The sequence below is a fragment of the Panthera pardus genome, unplaced genomic scaffold (genome assembly GCF_024362965.1).
Source record: "Panthera pardus isolate Hobbes unplaced genomic scaffold, ASM2436296v1 HiC_scaffold_11, whole genome shotgun sequence".
In the NCBI taxonomy this organism is placed as follows: Eukaryota; Metazoa; Chordata; class Mammalia; order Carnivora; family Felidae; genus Panthera; species Panthera pardus.
In genome coordinates this window covers 23,998,679-24,013,398 of record NW_026526666.1, presented here as the reverse complement: position 1 = coordinate 24,013,398, position 14,720 = coordinate 23,998,679, and the positions used below count along the sequence as shown (strand labels likewise).

Below are 14,720 nucleotides of genomic sequence, written 5' to 3'. Positions count from 1 at the left end.
AGATTTATCTCAGTCAACAGGGAAGTATTAGGAAAATGAGAATTCAAAGTACGTAAAGTCATGTGTCAAGTGATATATCCTTTGAATTATTTCTGGGCAACAGAGGAATTTACTTTCACTATTTAAGAAATCTGTCTAGCCAGATAATAAATAAATAAATACTTATAGAGCAGATATTCTTTTAAGTGCTTTACATATGGCTCATTTTAATTTTCACACAGGAGATATGTTTATGACACATATATCAGTTATTATTTTTTAAGTATTAAGTTTCAAGCCAAGTTTTTCTCCTTACTGTGGCTCAAAAAGCCAATAACACATGAATGGGTATCAATCATGATTTACAGCCTTAGCACCCAACCTCAGGCACTCTGCTGTTTGCTGCACTCACAACTAATCCTATGTGAGAAGAAGCATTATTTCCTTGCTAAGAAGAAAACCTGAGGTTCAGAGAAACCAAACATATACTGAGGAATAATAAAACCTGGTTAAAATCCTGATATGGCTGAACAAAATCCTGGGTGATATTCATTAATCTACAAAGACAGCAATTGTGGCATATTTGAAAGAATGAGCTTTGGATGGTTCTAGTTGTTCAATCTCAAAACAAGGTTAATTAGAACAGGAAAGGATCTACTCAAAAGCAAATTAATGGTCAAGGAGTTGGCCTGATAAAGGCTGCCTTCAGTGGGAAGAAGAGAATCAAGCTTCCTATTCTAAGTAAGTTTTGAAGTACAATAAAATTATGACATATAGAAACCAAGTGATGGACTTAGGGACTCAATATTGTAAATGAACTAATGGCAACTCCTTGAATCCAGAGAAAGTTTAAGTTTAGAACAAAGAAGTATTACTTCATAAAGTGGATAGTAGAGACACAGAACACATAATCTCAAGATTTAAAAATGGAAAATTAAGATAGAATTTAAAATAAATTTATTTGCTAGTAAGTAAAATCCTTTAAAAAACTCGTTGAACACAGAAAGAATATTTTATTTAACTTCCTATCCCCAGGGTCAGGAGTGATATTAAAGTATTTAACAAATGACAAATACAAGCAGATGAATGTCAAACAGATGCCTGGCAAATCAGAATATACTCTAGCCAATACTCCACATGGAAGGACATCAAGTGAATTTCAGCCCCATCAAAATGGCTAGCACATAGTAGACTTTGAATAACATTTTGTTTACCAAGAATGACTACTATGAAAACCCGGAGAACATTCAAGTTAAAGAATGGACAACCGACTGGTAGTATATGGACTCAGTGGCCTCTAAACACCCATCCTGAAGCAAGTATAACACTGGGCATGCAGTAGACATGCTACCTGGCCACAGCATCGTATGTTGTGAGGTTGAAATAAAAAGTAAATGATGTTCTTTCTCAGCTGTCAGTTACACTGCCATGAGAAAATGAGGGGCCAGAGTGACCAAACTCATGCAGTGGGTCTTAATATTTTATTGTCCAAATTAATCAGCCTTCTGTGCTAAGTAGTTCACAGATGTCAGTGTTAGTGCTTTTTAATACCTAATGTTAATGATCATTAATAATCAGCAACTCTGTAGTTTTGGTATATGAACACTTTTGTTCACGGCACACATATTTATCTATTTGTTCAATGGTGCCTGTTCTCATGAGGGATAATTGGTACCTCAAACAAACATATAAACCTCTCTTGTTCTTATCTCCACCAATAATTACCCAAGGGAATGAAGGAGGAAACACCTGTAAGGTTTCATTTTTGAGGTTCAATAAAACAAACTGTTACTTTCTTTTCCCATGATATTAGGAAAATAAGAAAAACCTTCTTGGCTTTGATTTTTACCTCCATATTCAGGGAGGATACATGGTTGATGCTGAGTGAAATAAAAATAGAGTGCTATAGCATGCAGTAATGATGATCATTTGAATGATTAACTTTATGTAATGTGATGATTTGGTCTGATTAATATTACAGGTATCATACTGTGGAAATTATGAAACAACTTAATTTACTACAATTAAAAGTATGATATCAACTCATTTTTAGATTGCGTATAGGCAAAGTAAGTATAGGTTATAAACTATAATGAGAACTCAAACCCAGCATACATTATATTCTAATATATAAAGTTTGAGAAACACTATGAAGAAATAATATTCTTTGTAAAGATTACCCTTGAATAGCTAGATATTTAACAAGTTATCAATTCTATATGAACATGAGGACCTAGAGAAGGAATTTCAAATCAAAATGCTTTTGGTGGTCTGCTCTGGTCAGTGATAATCCTGAAAAAATATTCTTTTATTTCATCACTGTTCAAGTATTGGATACACCAGAAATGTTCATAACCACACAATGAGAGTTCCATTCATCCATAAATTTACCAAACATTATTGAGTACCTATTTTGTAAAAAAAAAAAAAAAAAAAAAAAAAAATGGTGCTAGGTGTTATAGCTAATAAAATAACCCCTGCTTTCAAGACTCTCACAGATGCAGACAAATCAGCAATCCTATTCAGTGTGATAACACATATAAATACAGTGTACAGTAATGGCAGATAAAATGGCATTCTGCACAGCAGTGGTGCACAACAAGAAAGGGAAGCCTGGAAAAGATACTCTAGGAACTAATCTTGAAGAATGAGTAGGAAGCAGTTACTGGAAAAGGATTAGCTACGGGGAGATCGTAGTATATGATAGATTATCTCCCTTGGGTGAGGAAAGATGTAGGGAGGTAAAGAAGCTTATTTGAAGAAAGAAAGGAGGAAAGAGACCTGGTTAAATGCCTCTGTAAACATGCTACTGGGAAACAAAGGATCGGTCAGCATTCTCGAGTGGGAGAGCCCTTACCTGTAGAATGCTTTTGGCAAGATCTACCTGCTAATCTAGGATAGCTATAATAAAACAAACAAACACAAAAACCTGGGAACTGGATTTTTGGGGCATGGATCTCTGTGAAGAGTCATATAAACTATGTAACTGAGTATAAACTGGAGATGTTTTATAGTTGAATCAGCGTCCTTTTGTGTAAGTGATGGAGCTACTGATGTTGTTTAGAGACCCCACATTAATCTGGGTTGAAATACATCTTGATATACCAAGATGGGGCCTGGAAAATTGTGTTTGGTGGTCTTGAAGCTCTCCTTGTTTACCCCACACTTCTTTGTTTATTTAGATCTTTGAACTTGTTAAGAAAGCTTGATGCAGGTTATATCTCTCATTGGTGTGAGTCTGATTTCACAATCCAATCTTCTGGTCAATTTGGTTACTGAGGTCATGAAGAAAGATAGAGGCAGTAAATTCTGTCTACCCTTTCTTGATCTCATCTTCCTTAATTTACTAAACAGTTTTTTTTTTAATGTTTATTCATTTTTTGGAGAGAGAGAGAGTGAGCAAGCAGGGAAGGGGCAGAGAGAGAGGGAGACACAGAAACCAACGCAGGCTCCAGGCTCTGCGCCAACAGCACAGAGCCTGATGTGGGGCTCAAACTCACAAACCATGAGATCATGACCTGAGCTGAACTTGATGTTTAACTGACTGAGCCACCCAGGTACCCCTTACTAAACAGTTCTTAACATATTTTGCACTTTTTAGTTTATATAGGTTCACAGTCAGTGGTGGAAAGTGGAACAATTCTGATAGGCTTACTACTCTTAGAATTCTGCAATTATTCTTTTCTTTGGCAAGAATAGTTTGCTGAAACCACAAGGTGAGGTTCCTTTTAGTACCTACTATGATGTTACAGTCTTTTGGGTTTTTTTCACTTTAAGCTTTTAAAATTGAAGAATCTTGAACAGAGAGAAACATTTTTCCATGTGAGAGTTATACTACACAATTACCCCTTAACTATTTTATTGTGACACTATTGAGCTGCAAAAGCCAGAAATGCAATGCATGGGATAATTTAGAGTCTTTAATGCTTTTGCACAGAGATCATAAAATACATCCTTTCTTACAAGAAGAGAGTATTTTTAAATACCATTCATGACTGACGAGATTTTCTTCACTCTAACTAGCTCTTATTACTCCTTGTCTTACTTTTTGCTGTAGTCAAGCATGTCTGGCTGCTGTCACAGTATCTCACAAAATTATCTTCTGCGTAACTTTGGTGCCTTTGCAGTATCCTCTTCAATTGTGAAATCCCTCTTTATGTAAATTCTGTTCAAACAAGGATCCTCTCTCATCTTCTAATCATCTCTGATTTCATAAATTTTTATTCATTTTTACCTCTTATATTACTTGGTTATGATTTCTTCCTTTTTTTTTTTTTTTTTTTTGAATTCTTAGCTATCTTTTTTTTTTTTTTTTTTTTAAATTTTTTTTTCAACGTTTTTTATTTATTTTTGGGACAGAGAGAGACAGAGCATGAACGGGGGAGGGGCAGAGAGAGAGGGAGACACAGAATCGGAAACAGGCTCCAGGCTCCGAGCCATCAGCCCAGAGCCTGACGCGGGGCTCGAACTCACGGACCATGAGATCGTGACCTGGCTGAAGTCGGACGCTTAACCGACTGCGCCACCCAGGCGCCCCTCTTAGCTATCTTTTAAAAGACTGAAGACCAGGAACAAATAACTTTTTTTTCAATCTACTTTTAATGTTAGGTTGATACTGTAATGTGAGATATTTTAAACCTTTAAAAGTAAAATACTTCTTTAAAAGCCATCAGTAGTAATTTTGAGGTGTATGTATGTATGTATGTATAAATTATATATTTTGAGTATTTCATTTTCATTTAAAGTCTTCCTATAAGATTTTTAATGCCACGAAAGTATTTATTTATTCATCACAATTCCCTGATATGACACCTTGGATCAAGCATTGTTCTATACTTTGACTTAGATACAAATTGAATGAACCAATCCATCTGAAGGAGCTTGCATTTTAATTTGTGAGATGGGTATAAAGTAATAACTATTCTATGTGACAAGTGCTGTAATATAGGAAGCATAAAGAGTTGTAAGATCTCACAGGAAGAAGAGGTTAATTAAAAAGAAACTAAGGAAGCTTGCAAAGAAGAAAAATGACATTTGGAGCAGATCTTGGAGGATGAGTTCACCTTTTAAAAAAAATGTTTATTTATTTATTTTGAGAGAAAGAGTACACATGCATGAGTGGGAGAAGGGGCAGAGAGAGAAGAGGGAGAGAATCCCAAGCAGGCTTGACTCTGTATGCAAAGGCCTGATGTGGAGTTTGATCTCACAAACTGAGATTATGACCAGAGCTGAAATCAAGAATTGGACACTTAACCTAGTGAGTCACCCAGGCACCCGTGAGTTCACCTTTTTATAAGAAAAAAAAATTACTTTAAAAAATGACAATTATTAGCTTTTATATATTTTTTAAAAATTTTAATGCTGATTTTTTGAGACATAGAATGTGAGCGGGGGAAGGGCAGAAAGAGAGAGAGACAGAATCCAAAGCAGGCTCCAGGCTTTGAGCTGTGAGCACAGAGCCCAATGCTGGGGTGGAACTCACAGACCGTGAGATCATGACCTGAGCCAAAGTTGGTTGCTCAACCGACTGAGTCACTTAGGCGCCCCTATTTGCTTTTATATTAATTCAGGAATGTTATTCATTTATTTTTCTGTTTTGAATTTTGTGCCTGACCAACATGCATATTTTTTAAATTATGCAAATTACTTTTTAATATTTCCAATGGATAAGACAAGAAAAGAAGACAGTGGAAATTGAGAGGAATATTATTAGTGGGAGAAGGGCTTCTAACTTTTACATGAAAGTTAATAGAGTAACAACACATTACTATGTAATAAAGCTTAAGAGTGATCTGATAACATACATACATATATGCATACCAATCCTAAATGATTGTTAAACCTTTTCAAAAGATATACAGTTTTCAGCTCTCAGATATTCCTAGTCAATATAATGTAGTCATCATCCTCCCCTTGGAATTACTGAAAATAGTTAAGCTTGGGGCGCCTGGGTGGCTCAGTCAGTTGAGCGTCTGACTTCGGCTCAGGTCATGATCTCCGGTTGAGGATTTCAAGCCCCGCATCAGGCTCTGTGCTGACAGCTCAGAGCCTGGAGCCTGCTTTGGATTCTGTGTCTCCCTGTCTCTCTGCCTCTCCCCAACTCAAGCTCTGTCTCTCTGTGTCTCAAAAATAAACATTTAAAAAAATGAAAAAAAAAAGAAAGAAAATAGTTAAGATTTTCAAGCATGTAATCTTGATGAGCACAGGCTTCTGTTGTCTCCTGGCCTATTTACAGTCTTTTTTTTTTTTTTTTTTCCCCACTCAGCATCTGAATTCTCACATGTAGTGTAGAATTCTGACAATTTCACCTGCAGGCTTCTTTGATATCCATGTCTTGAATGTAGCAGATTTTACCTTTCCAACTAACGGGGGATACATTAATTGCAACTTGTTTCAAGTATAATATTTATAGAGATGGCCAAGATTTTCAGTATAGAGCTGCTGTCATTTCATGAGGAGATACAGCCTTCCTGTCCAGATTCCACATCATTCAGACATCTTTGTCTGAATGTTCCAAATACAGAAGTTGGGGGATATAAAAAGCTTTAAGGAGCATATAAATTACAACAGTAATTTTACAGATGGGCACTCTCAGACTAGGATATGTAACCTAGAACAAAGTTCTCCAGCCTTTAGCCACTTCCTTGTCAACTGTTCCATTCTACTTTCTCACGTGACACTAAATTTTCACGCTTTTCAAAAATGTAAACACACACAGATCCTTAGAATGTCATTCCCATGCCATCATTAAAGTAAAGTACGAGGGAGCCCCTAGCTGCCACTAATTGTGTGTTGGGGCTAATTGGGTGTGTTTATTTATTTGTTTGTTTGCAGATATCTTCATATTAGCAATCATGCTAACAGGTCTCTGATTACTTTCCATGAAGAACACCAGCTCAAATGACATGCAGGTGCCAAATATTGAAGAGTTGCTATAAGCATCACCTTAGTAAGTAAAATTAAATTTGTCAGCTTATAGAGGTTATTTTCTAAAAACAGTCCCAGGTTCATATTTCTTAAAATTAAATAAAAACTAGAAAGCATTAGTTATTTCTAGGAAAATGCGTAGTCAGCAAGATGTAGACAATGAAAGTGTCAATGAATGTAGCACAAACGTCATCATTTGATATTCAAAATGTCTGAGGAGAGGCTCACAGATCATGCCACATAAAGGATCTATTATGGGGTATGCTATGCATACCCAGGAGTCAACTAAAAAGTGCATTCTTTCACATGAAAATGTATTATTTCAAAAAAAAAGAAAATGCATTATTTCAGAGTTGCAGTAACAGATTTTGACTAACAGACTAGGTAATCTGGCACTGTTATTTTTATTATTAAAAAAATAATAAAGTAGCATTAATTACCAAAGAGTTGACCTCCAGAATAGCTAAAATATATGGAGACAGGCATATCAAAGGTAAATCAGTTAACATTTTCGCAAATGAATGGGGGGAAGCCAAGGGGCACTGGCGAGTGCTATAGAGGAGAGCCCATTTTAAATATAACAGAATTAAAGATCTATCATGTTTTCCTGATATTAAAAAACTGAATACGTGAACAATAGATTCTTAAAATTGGTGGGTAGCATCATACTAGTAAAATAATTTTGTACCAGTAATAATTAATAAGTGATACTTCTCAGTAATAATAAGAACTACAAAGTTCTTCCCGAACCTTATCCTTTAAATTTATCTACTCAAGCAGGTCTGCTGAGTCCTGACCTTCATGCCTCCTTTTAGGGATTCCCAACTGCCTAAAGCATTCTTGCAGTTTTATCTGATCTGTCAACAGCTTTTAATACCAGCATTTTGGGGGATTCTGTTATCCTGTGAAATTTAATCTCACCTATTTAAGCTTGCAGAAAGTACTGGAGGGAATTATTAACAGATTTTCCCTCATCTTCTTAGAGGATAGTGCTGAGTGATTGGCTGGTTTCCCTAAGGACGCACAGCTAAGAAGTGCTAGTTTGTCAGTAGCATCCTATTTAGCATGTGTGTGAGGCCACAAGGGAGACTGAAAGACATTTGGAATCAGAATTCCATCAATATGCTGATGATGCCTCCATATCTTCGTTTCATCAAACCTATATTCTGTAGCATTAATGCTTTCTTAACTAAGATGGAAAGCGCCCCAAAACAACACACTGCCGATGGCTCTAATTAGACAGCTGGAAACTACATGGATGATACATGAGAGCAGTGGATCGCAGTCTCAGCATCACCAAGAAACTTGTTAAAAATGCAAATTCTCAGGCCCCTCCCAGACGTCTGGAATCAGAACCTCTGGAACCAGGGCCCAGCAAGCTATGTATGACCAGCCCTCCAGGTGATTCTGATGCATACGGAAATTTGAGAACATCTGCATTTGAAAACTGGGATATGGCTATCACTGCTGAATCTATTGGGTGTTGCCTCCCACTTTAGGAGATTAAAACATTTCTGGATCCAATCACACTGTTCTTTGTTACTAACAATGTAATGTTAAATGTAACTGGCCTTATAATAATAATTCATATTTGTCACTAAAGGATGAGAGCACTATTGCTCTGTATTGTCCTCTCTCTATGACCATCTGAGAATTAGACTGAAGCTTAGAATATATGCATGCTGACATGCTTAATGATGAGGACCTTAACCAACAAAAATACATGTAATTCCCAAATTCCATCCAAGAGCCCAAACCCATTAAACGATACTCATATTTGAGAGAAACTCTAAATATCCATTTTTCTCATTCTTTGCTGACTTTCAAGAATCCAAGTGTGGTTGCAGATTGAGGGCATTAGGGGTAGAAAGCATAAGAGAAAGAGGAGAAATACAAAGAAATTGGGTATGCTATTAAATTTTTCTTGTTGGTTAACATTTTTTCCTAGAACATATTCTCTGAGGACCTTGTCTTGGAGTGTTGAACTTCCTCCTGACTTTCCAGTTTCATAAGTGCTAGCGCTGGCCATGCAAGGGCCCTCTTTTGACATAACAAAACCAAGTAATGGACAGGAGGGATTAATATCAGGACCTCTGGAAATGCTAAATCCTAAAACCCCCAATCCTAAAAAAGCATGAGCACTGGCCAATAACCCAACCCTAAAATCTATGCATGTTCTGAAAATATGTTACATGTTATTCCTTCTCTCATGTTGAGGAATTTCACTTAAAATTACCAAATGAACCTTCAAAGGCCTATTACTATAACACGAATCCAACCTGGAAAGTACTAGCTCTTTTGATGCCAGGAGCCCTGGATGCCAATTCCCCCCAGGAAATACTAATTTCCCAATTCTTTGTTGAAGACTTTATATGTGGCACCACTGTGCTAGGCAGGGGGAAGAAACAAAGGAACCAGGAGAGCTGACCATGGCTCCTGTTCTTATGGAGCTCACAGTCAAGAAGGTTTTTTTTTTGTTTTGTTTTTAGGGTTTTTAAATTTATTTTTGAGAGACAGAGCACAGGCAGGGAGGAACAGAGAGAGAGGGAGACACAGAATCTGAAGCAGGCTCCAGGCTCTGAGCTGTCAGCACAGATCCTGACACGGGGCTCTAACCCACAAACCGTGAGATCGTGACCTGAGCCGAAGTCAAAAGCTTAACTAACTGAGCCACCCAGGTGCCCCATGAAGAAGTTCTTAGATCATATAAAAAATGTGATTTCTTGTAAGCCAATAATATACATCCAAACATCTGTTTTTATAGTTTTAATTAGAACCTAGAGCCACTTGAGTTCTACTGAGCTGTACTGCAGTTACAGTACTGTACTGCAGTGTTACCTGTTATTCCACAGACCTATTGCTTTTCAACAGTTTGGAAACCATGGTTCAGCCCAGTAAACTCTGGCCTGACAACCAAACTATGCCTGGACTCATCCTTTCTGTCCCAAAATGTGGTCCCATTGACTAATAGCCTACTCTTTCAATTAGCCTCTAACAGCCTCCGTGCTACTGACACGAACATTGTTAATCAATTTTCAACAGGGCGGTCTTTTTAAAATTTATTTATTAATTGATTGATTTTTAAATGTTTATTTTTGAGAGAGAGAGAGAGAGAGAGAGAATGCAAGCAGGGAGGGGCAGAGAGAGAAGGAGACAGAATCCAAAGCAGTTCCAGGCTCTGAGCTGTCAGCATGGAGACCAACACGGGGCTCAAACTCATGAACGGTGAGATCATGACCTGAGTTGAAGTCAGATGCTTAACCAACTGAGCCACCCAGGTGCCCCTGAAATTTAACTCAGATCTTGGTGCTTCTCTGCTCAAAGCAGTCCAATGGTTTCCTCTTTCACACAAAATAAAAACTAAAGGCCTTATGAATGCCTATAAGACCTCACCCAGTGTACCACATAATGTCCTCCCTTACTCTGTTCCAGTCATACTGACTTACTTTATTTATTTATTTATTTATTTATTTATTTATTTATTTATTTATATTCTCAGAAGTTTAAGGGCCTTTTTCAATCAAAGGTGGATGCCTTTGCCTTCCCTGGAATGTTTTGTTCCCAGATGTCTACATTCCCTCAGTCTTCATTTCTATGCCCTAAAGTCATCTTCTTAGAGAGGCCTTCCTGGACTACCCTATTTAAAATGGCAAATTCTGCCACCTGTTCCACTGTAGCCTCTCCCCAAATACACACTCCTTATACTTCTATATTAATTAACTTTTCTCCATAGCACTAATCACCTTTCAAAATACTATTTATGTGACAGTTAATTTGTTTGCTTATCAAGTGTCTTCTGTCACTAGGTACAAGCTGTATTACAATTGTATTAAAATTGCCTAGAACAATGCCTGGTACACAAATGGATGTTCAATAAATGTAGGTCGATTGATTGATTAAATAGATAAATAAATTATTTCTACTTCTACCCTCTCAAGTAATTACCTGGTCTCATTTTTTGTGTACATTCTCCTGAAGGTGGAAGAAACAGCCACCACTCATTTCTAGTTACCTTTGTTAATGGAAGATGACTATAAGATAAAGTATAAAGTACACTGGCCTTTCTGTCCAGGGTCATCTTCCCTTCCAACTCTAAGGGTGCAGCCTTTCTAATGAAAACTTATTTGACATTGGAATCAGAAGAAAAATATTTAAAATATTTAGTTCAAAACATATGTGTCAAGTACTTATTCTTTGTGGAGGTTCTGTGCTATGCATGGAGACACAAAGATGAATAAAATTAGCTCCCATCCTCTTTTATCTTAGGCAAGTCACTTCATCCCACTATCGCTGTTCCAGTATGGCTGTTTTCTTTTTATTTGTAACATAATGGAATTGTATTAATTGACGCTGTAGATAGTGCTCCAGAAAAAAACAAAACAAAACAAAAAACTCCCAAGATTATAAGACCATCTCTACCTCGGATTTTGTAAAAAAAGCTTGAATGGGTAAAATGATAAAAGAAAGCCCAGAGAATAAAGTTGACGTCTGAAACCCAGCCATGAACCAGTGGGGACTCTGATATCTTAGTGAGATTAATCTGGATTGTGGTTAATCTACATGTGACAAATCACCTATTGACTACAGTTATAATTCTTACCTGGTATAGAGACTCCAAATATAGTAAGGCATTCAAAAGCAAATTACATTCATCATACTGATCTGGATAAAATGAGTAATTTATATTTCTACAAATATGTTTTGTTTTTGTTCTCAGAACTAATATCCTTTAAAAGGCATTATCTTTACCTAATAGCATTAAAATTTGAGAAGACCATGGTAAATGTACCCAGCTGATGCCTCACCCAAGATTAGTCACCAGTCACTTGTAAGGATGAAATCATTTTAAATCTGTCATTTTTAGTAAGTTAACCAATTATTAATTCTAAATAATGCTTACAACAGAGCTCTTAAGAAAATAATAAATGGCAATCTCTTTGTTCTATTGGCTTCCCAGCATAATGAATTGACCGTATGACCAAGACATATAACTTTGAATGGAGCTTATAAACTTGGCTTATATAGAATTCCAAAGGTCTCTAATTACCACATTCTCCAACTATCCCTACATTTTGTGATGAGTGCCTGTTGTTCAGGAAATGAAGACTTAGCATATTCCACTGTTACTAGTTACATACTATACATTTCAAAAGATACTAACACTAACAATAAGAAGCACTTATGTACTGACAAAGATGAATTTTTCATTTTATCCAAATCAGTATTATAAAATAATTTTCTTTTACTTTGAATGTCTGAATTAGAAAAAAAAAAAAAAACAAAAAAAACTATGGGTAGCCCAGATTTTTTTAATTTGCATTTCACAATTTCAAGAACATTCTAATAATTTAACTAGGAGACTGAACATTAACAGTTTCGTCTCCTAAAATCTGTTACATTACAACTCCATATTTTCTGATGGTTCCATTTTACCTCCTCGGGGACAGCTCTTATATTAACAAAGCCTTTTCTGAAGACGATGAACACGCGGCGGGCTCCACAACATAAAGCGGATGTTGCACAGTCAAAAGCAGTGTCTCCAGCTCCGAGTACAATCACGACTCCCCGTATCGACGGCAATGGAGAGTGACAGGCGCACATCCCTGAATGATGAAAGGAAAACCCCATTTTCAAGTAGAGAAACCATTTCTGCATGACAGCTCAAAAGATACTTGTACTCAAAGCAGTGTAAAATTGCATCTTGCAGTTTTCGAGGATGGAGTGTCACTATCAAATTATTCTGCTTCATTGAAAGACAGTTTTATTCCCATTTTAAAAATATGCTCATATATGTAATTTCATAGTCACTACCTTTAACTTCCTTTTTCCTTCTAGAAGGATAGCTGCTACAAATTTTGGAGAGTTTAGGTCATAACAAACTGGAATCAATCAATTAAAACACTCTGTCAAAATCATGACATGTATTTTTAACTTGGTATCATTACATTTCTGCTTATCAGTAGGAAAAGTGATCTTTACCATCTGGGATAACATAATTCACAGCACTTCGTGAAAATACTTCATTTAGATATTATCTGATAAGATTTCTAACATATAGCCCTGCTATATATTATATTTAGGAAACTCTGAAAATTTATGTGCTGATAAGTGCTTTCTATCTAACTGAAGAATTTTTAACAACTATTTTCTTGAAACAGTTAAAATGAACTTTTTTATCCTTTAAGGTTTTCCCCTGGTTTTGTTTGAAAAATAGAACTATGAAAGAAATATGACTTTGTAAGTGTCCATTTTTTAAGGACATGTCTATGAAGATTTGATGTCCATATGAAGATTCTTGTAAAGAAGTAAAATGCAGGTTTCCCTATATGTTAGGTATCATGTGTTATCAGATTAAATAAGACTGTTGATAAGATAAATTACTATAATTTTTGAAATGGCTCCACGGATAGCATAGGCCTATAATCTCGGAAACTGTAATCATTTTGCTTGGAAGAGTTTGCATTTGGGATTACATAATGGCCCTCTATAATTCTCAAATATAGGCTATATGTAATATGATCTTCCTTAGAAAGGGTTGCAGGTACAGAAGGATCCCCTTCTCCTGGGACGATGAAGGTGCAGATGGTACACATGTTTAGCTAGAAACTTCTGCAGAATGACCTTATAAGAGAAGTTTCTTGTCTTTTTAAATTGTGGATAAAAATGTAAGTTTTTATCTTTTCACATGTAATTAGATGTTGGAATAGCTGAAGTTCAAGACTTTGAAAAGGTATGTTTAAAGGATTTAGATGATCTGGTTTTGGAGAATATATTGTAGCTTCTTTCCCACTAAGACAATGACTCATCCAAGCAAAGTATCGGACTGGTTGCTTTAGTTTCTGGTTGCTTCTCTTGGGCTGTATGAAATGGTATTACACAGAGACTAAATACTAGGGTGTTTATCAAAGTGTTTTCATTTAACTTCATAAAATTGCTGTTCAGCAAGAGACTGGGTCTTTCTGCCTCTTTAGACACAAATGATGCTTTATGTGAAAATTTGGCCTATTTTAAAATTTAAAAATATATGTATTTTATAAATATAATATATAACATATATAGTTATAATATAATATATAATACAAAATAGCTCCCAAATGTAAGTTTCTGCCTTTTCTTTTTTTTTTCTTTTTTTTTTTTTAGTTCCTGCCTTTTCTTTTAAGAACATCTTCCAATGTTTGTTTAAGACTCTTACAGAGAAGCAATTTTACATGATGCAGTTTAGACCTATATACGATAGAGTGAAAATTCCTTATGATGATGTTTGATTGGAAGAATAAACAAATAGATGATCCTGAAAAACTATTATATCATACTTTCTTTAAATTTATGTTGGTGTTAACAAAAGTGATTTGAGCTCTGAACAATGACCTCCTGTGTCAAGATTTAATATAGATTTATAATACACAAACGACATAGGTAATAGGCAACATCAAGAATACAAAATAACACTATACCTGCTTTACTGCTCTTGGCTACAAGTGGCAAAAAGTCTTTGGATGTGTAAAATCCATTGTCCTGTGTCAGGTCTTTGAAGATGTGGTTTTTATTGGGGTCTGGCAAACCTAAGTAATAAAAATTTATAAAATCTTATTAGCAGAAGAAGGGACTTTTCCTATTGTATATTTAAAAAAAAGTAGAGAGCTGAAATCATTAAAATAATGTGGTTCTGAGATGAAAAAAATCTATAAGCAAATCAACATAAAAATGTATATAACAAATTATAATGAACCTTAATGTATACCTTTTTTATATAACTAAGCACAAATCATAAACCACACATCCAAGCACACCTATGAGTATACAGAAACATGGAT

General features: G+C 35.7%; 1 protein-coding gene and 1 long non-coding RNA gene across 2 annotated transcripts in view; one reads left to right on the top strand and one right to left on the bottom strand.

Moving 5' to 3' along the window:
* The window catches only part of LOC109271899 (uncharacterized), a 46,740-nt gene extending 39,785 nt beyond the window's left edge, over nucleotides 1-6,955 (top strand). The window contains exon 5 of the long non-coding RNA XR_002082160.2: nucleotides 6,814-6,955. This is a non-coding gene — a long non-coding RNA (uncharacterized LOC109271899). The remainder of the gene's footprint in view (nucleotides 1-6,813) is intronic.
* Nucleotides 1-14,720, bottom strand: part of DPYD (dihydropyrimidine dehydrogenase) — an 850,732-nt gene that overhangs the window by 455,401 nt on the left and 380,611 nt on the right. Inside the window, exons 9-10 of the mRNA XM_019457587.2 lie at nucleotides 14,361-14,468; nucleotides 12,340-12,509 (exon numbers count right to left, since the gene is read on the bottom strand). Coding sequence (XP_019313132.1) covers nucleotides 12,340-12,509; nucleotides 14,361-14,468 — 278 coding nt within the window. The remainder of the gene's footprint in view (nucleotides 1-12,339; nucleotides 12,510-14,360; nucleotides 14,469-14,720) is intronic.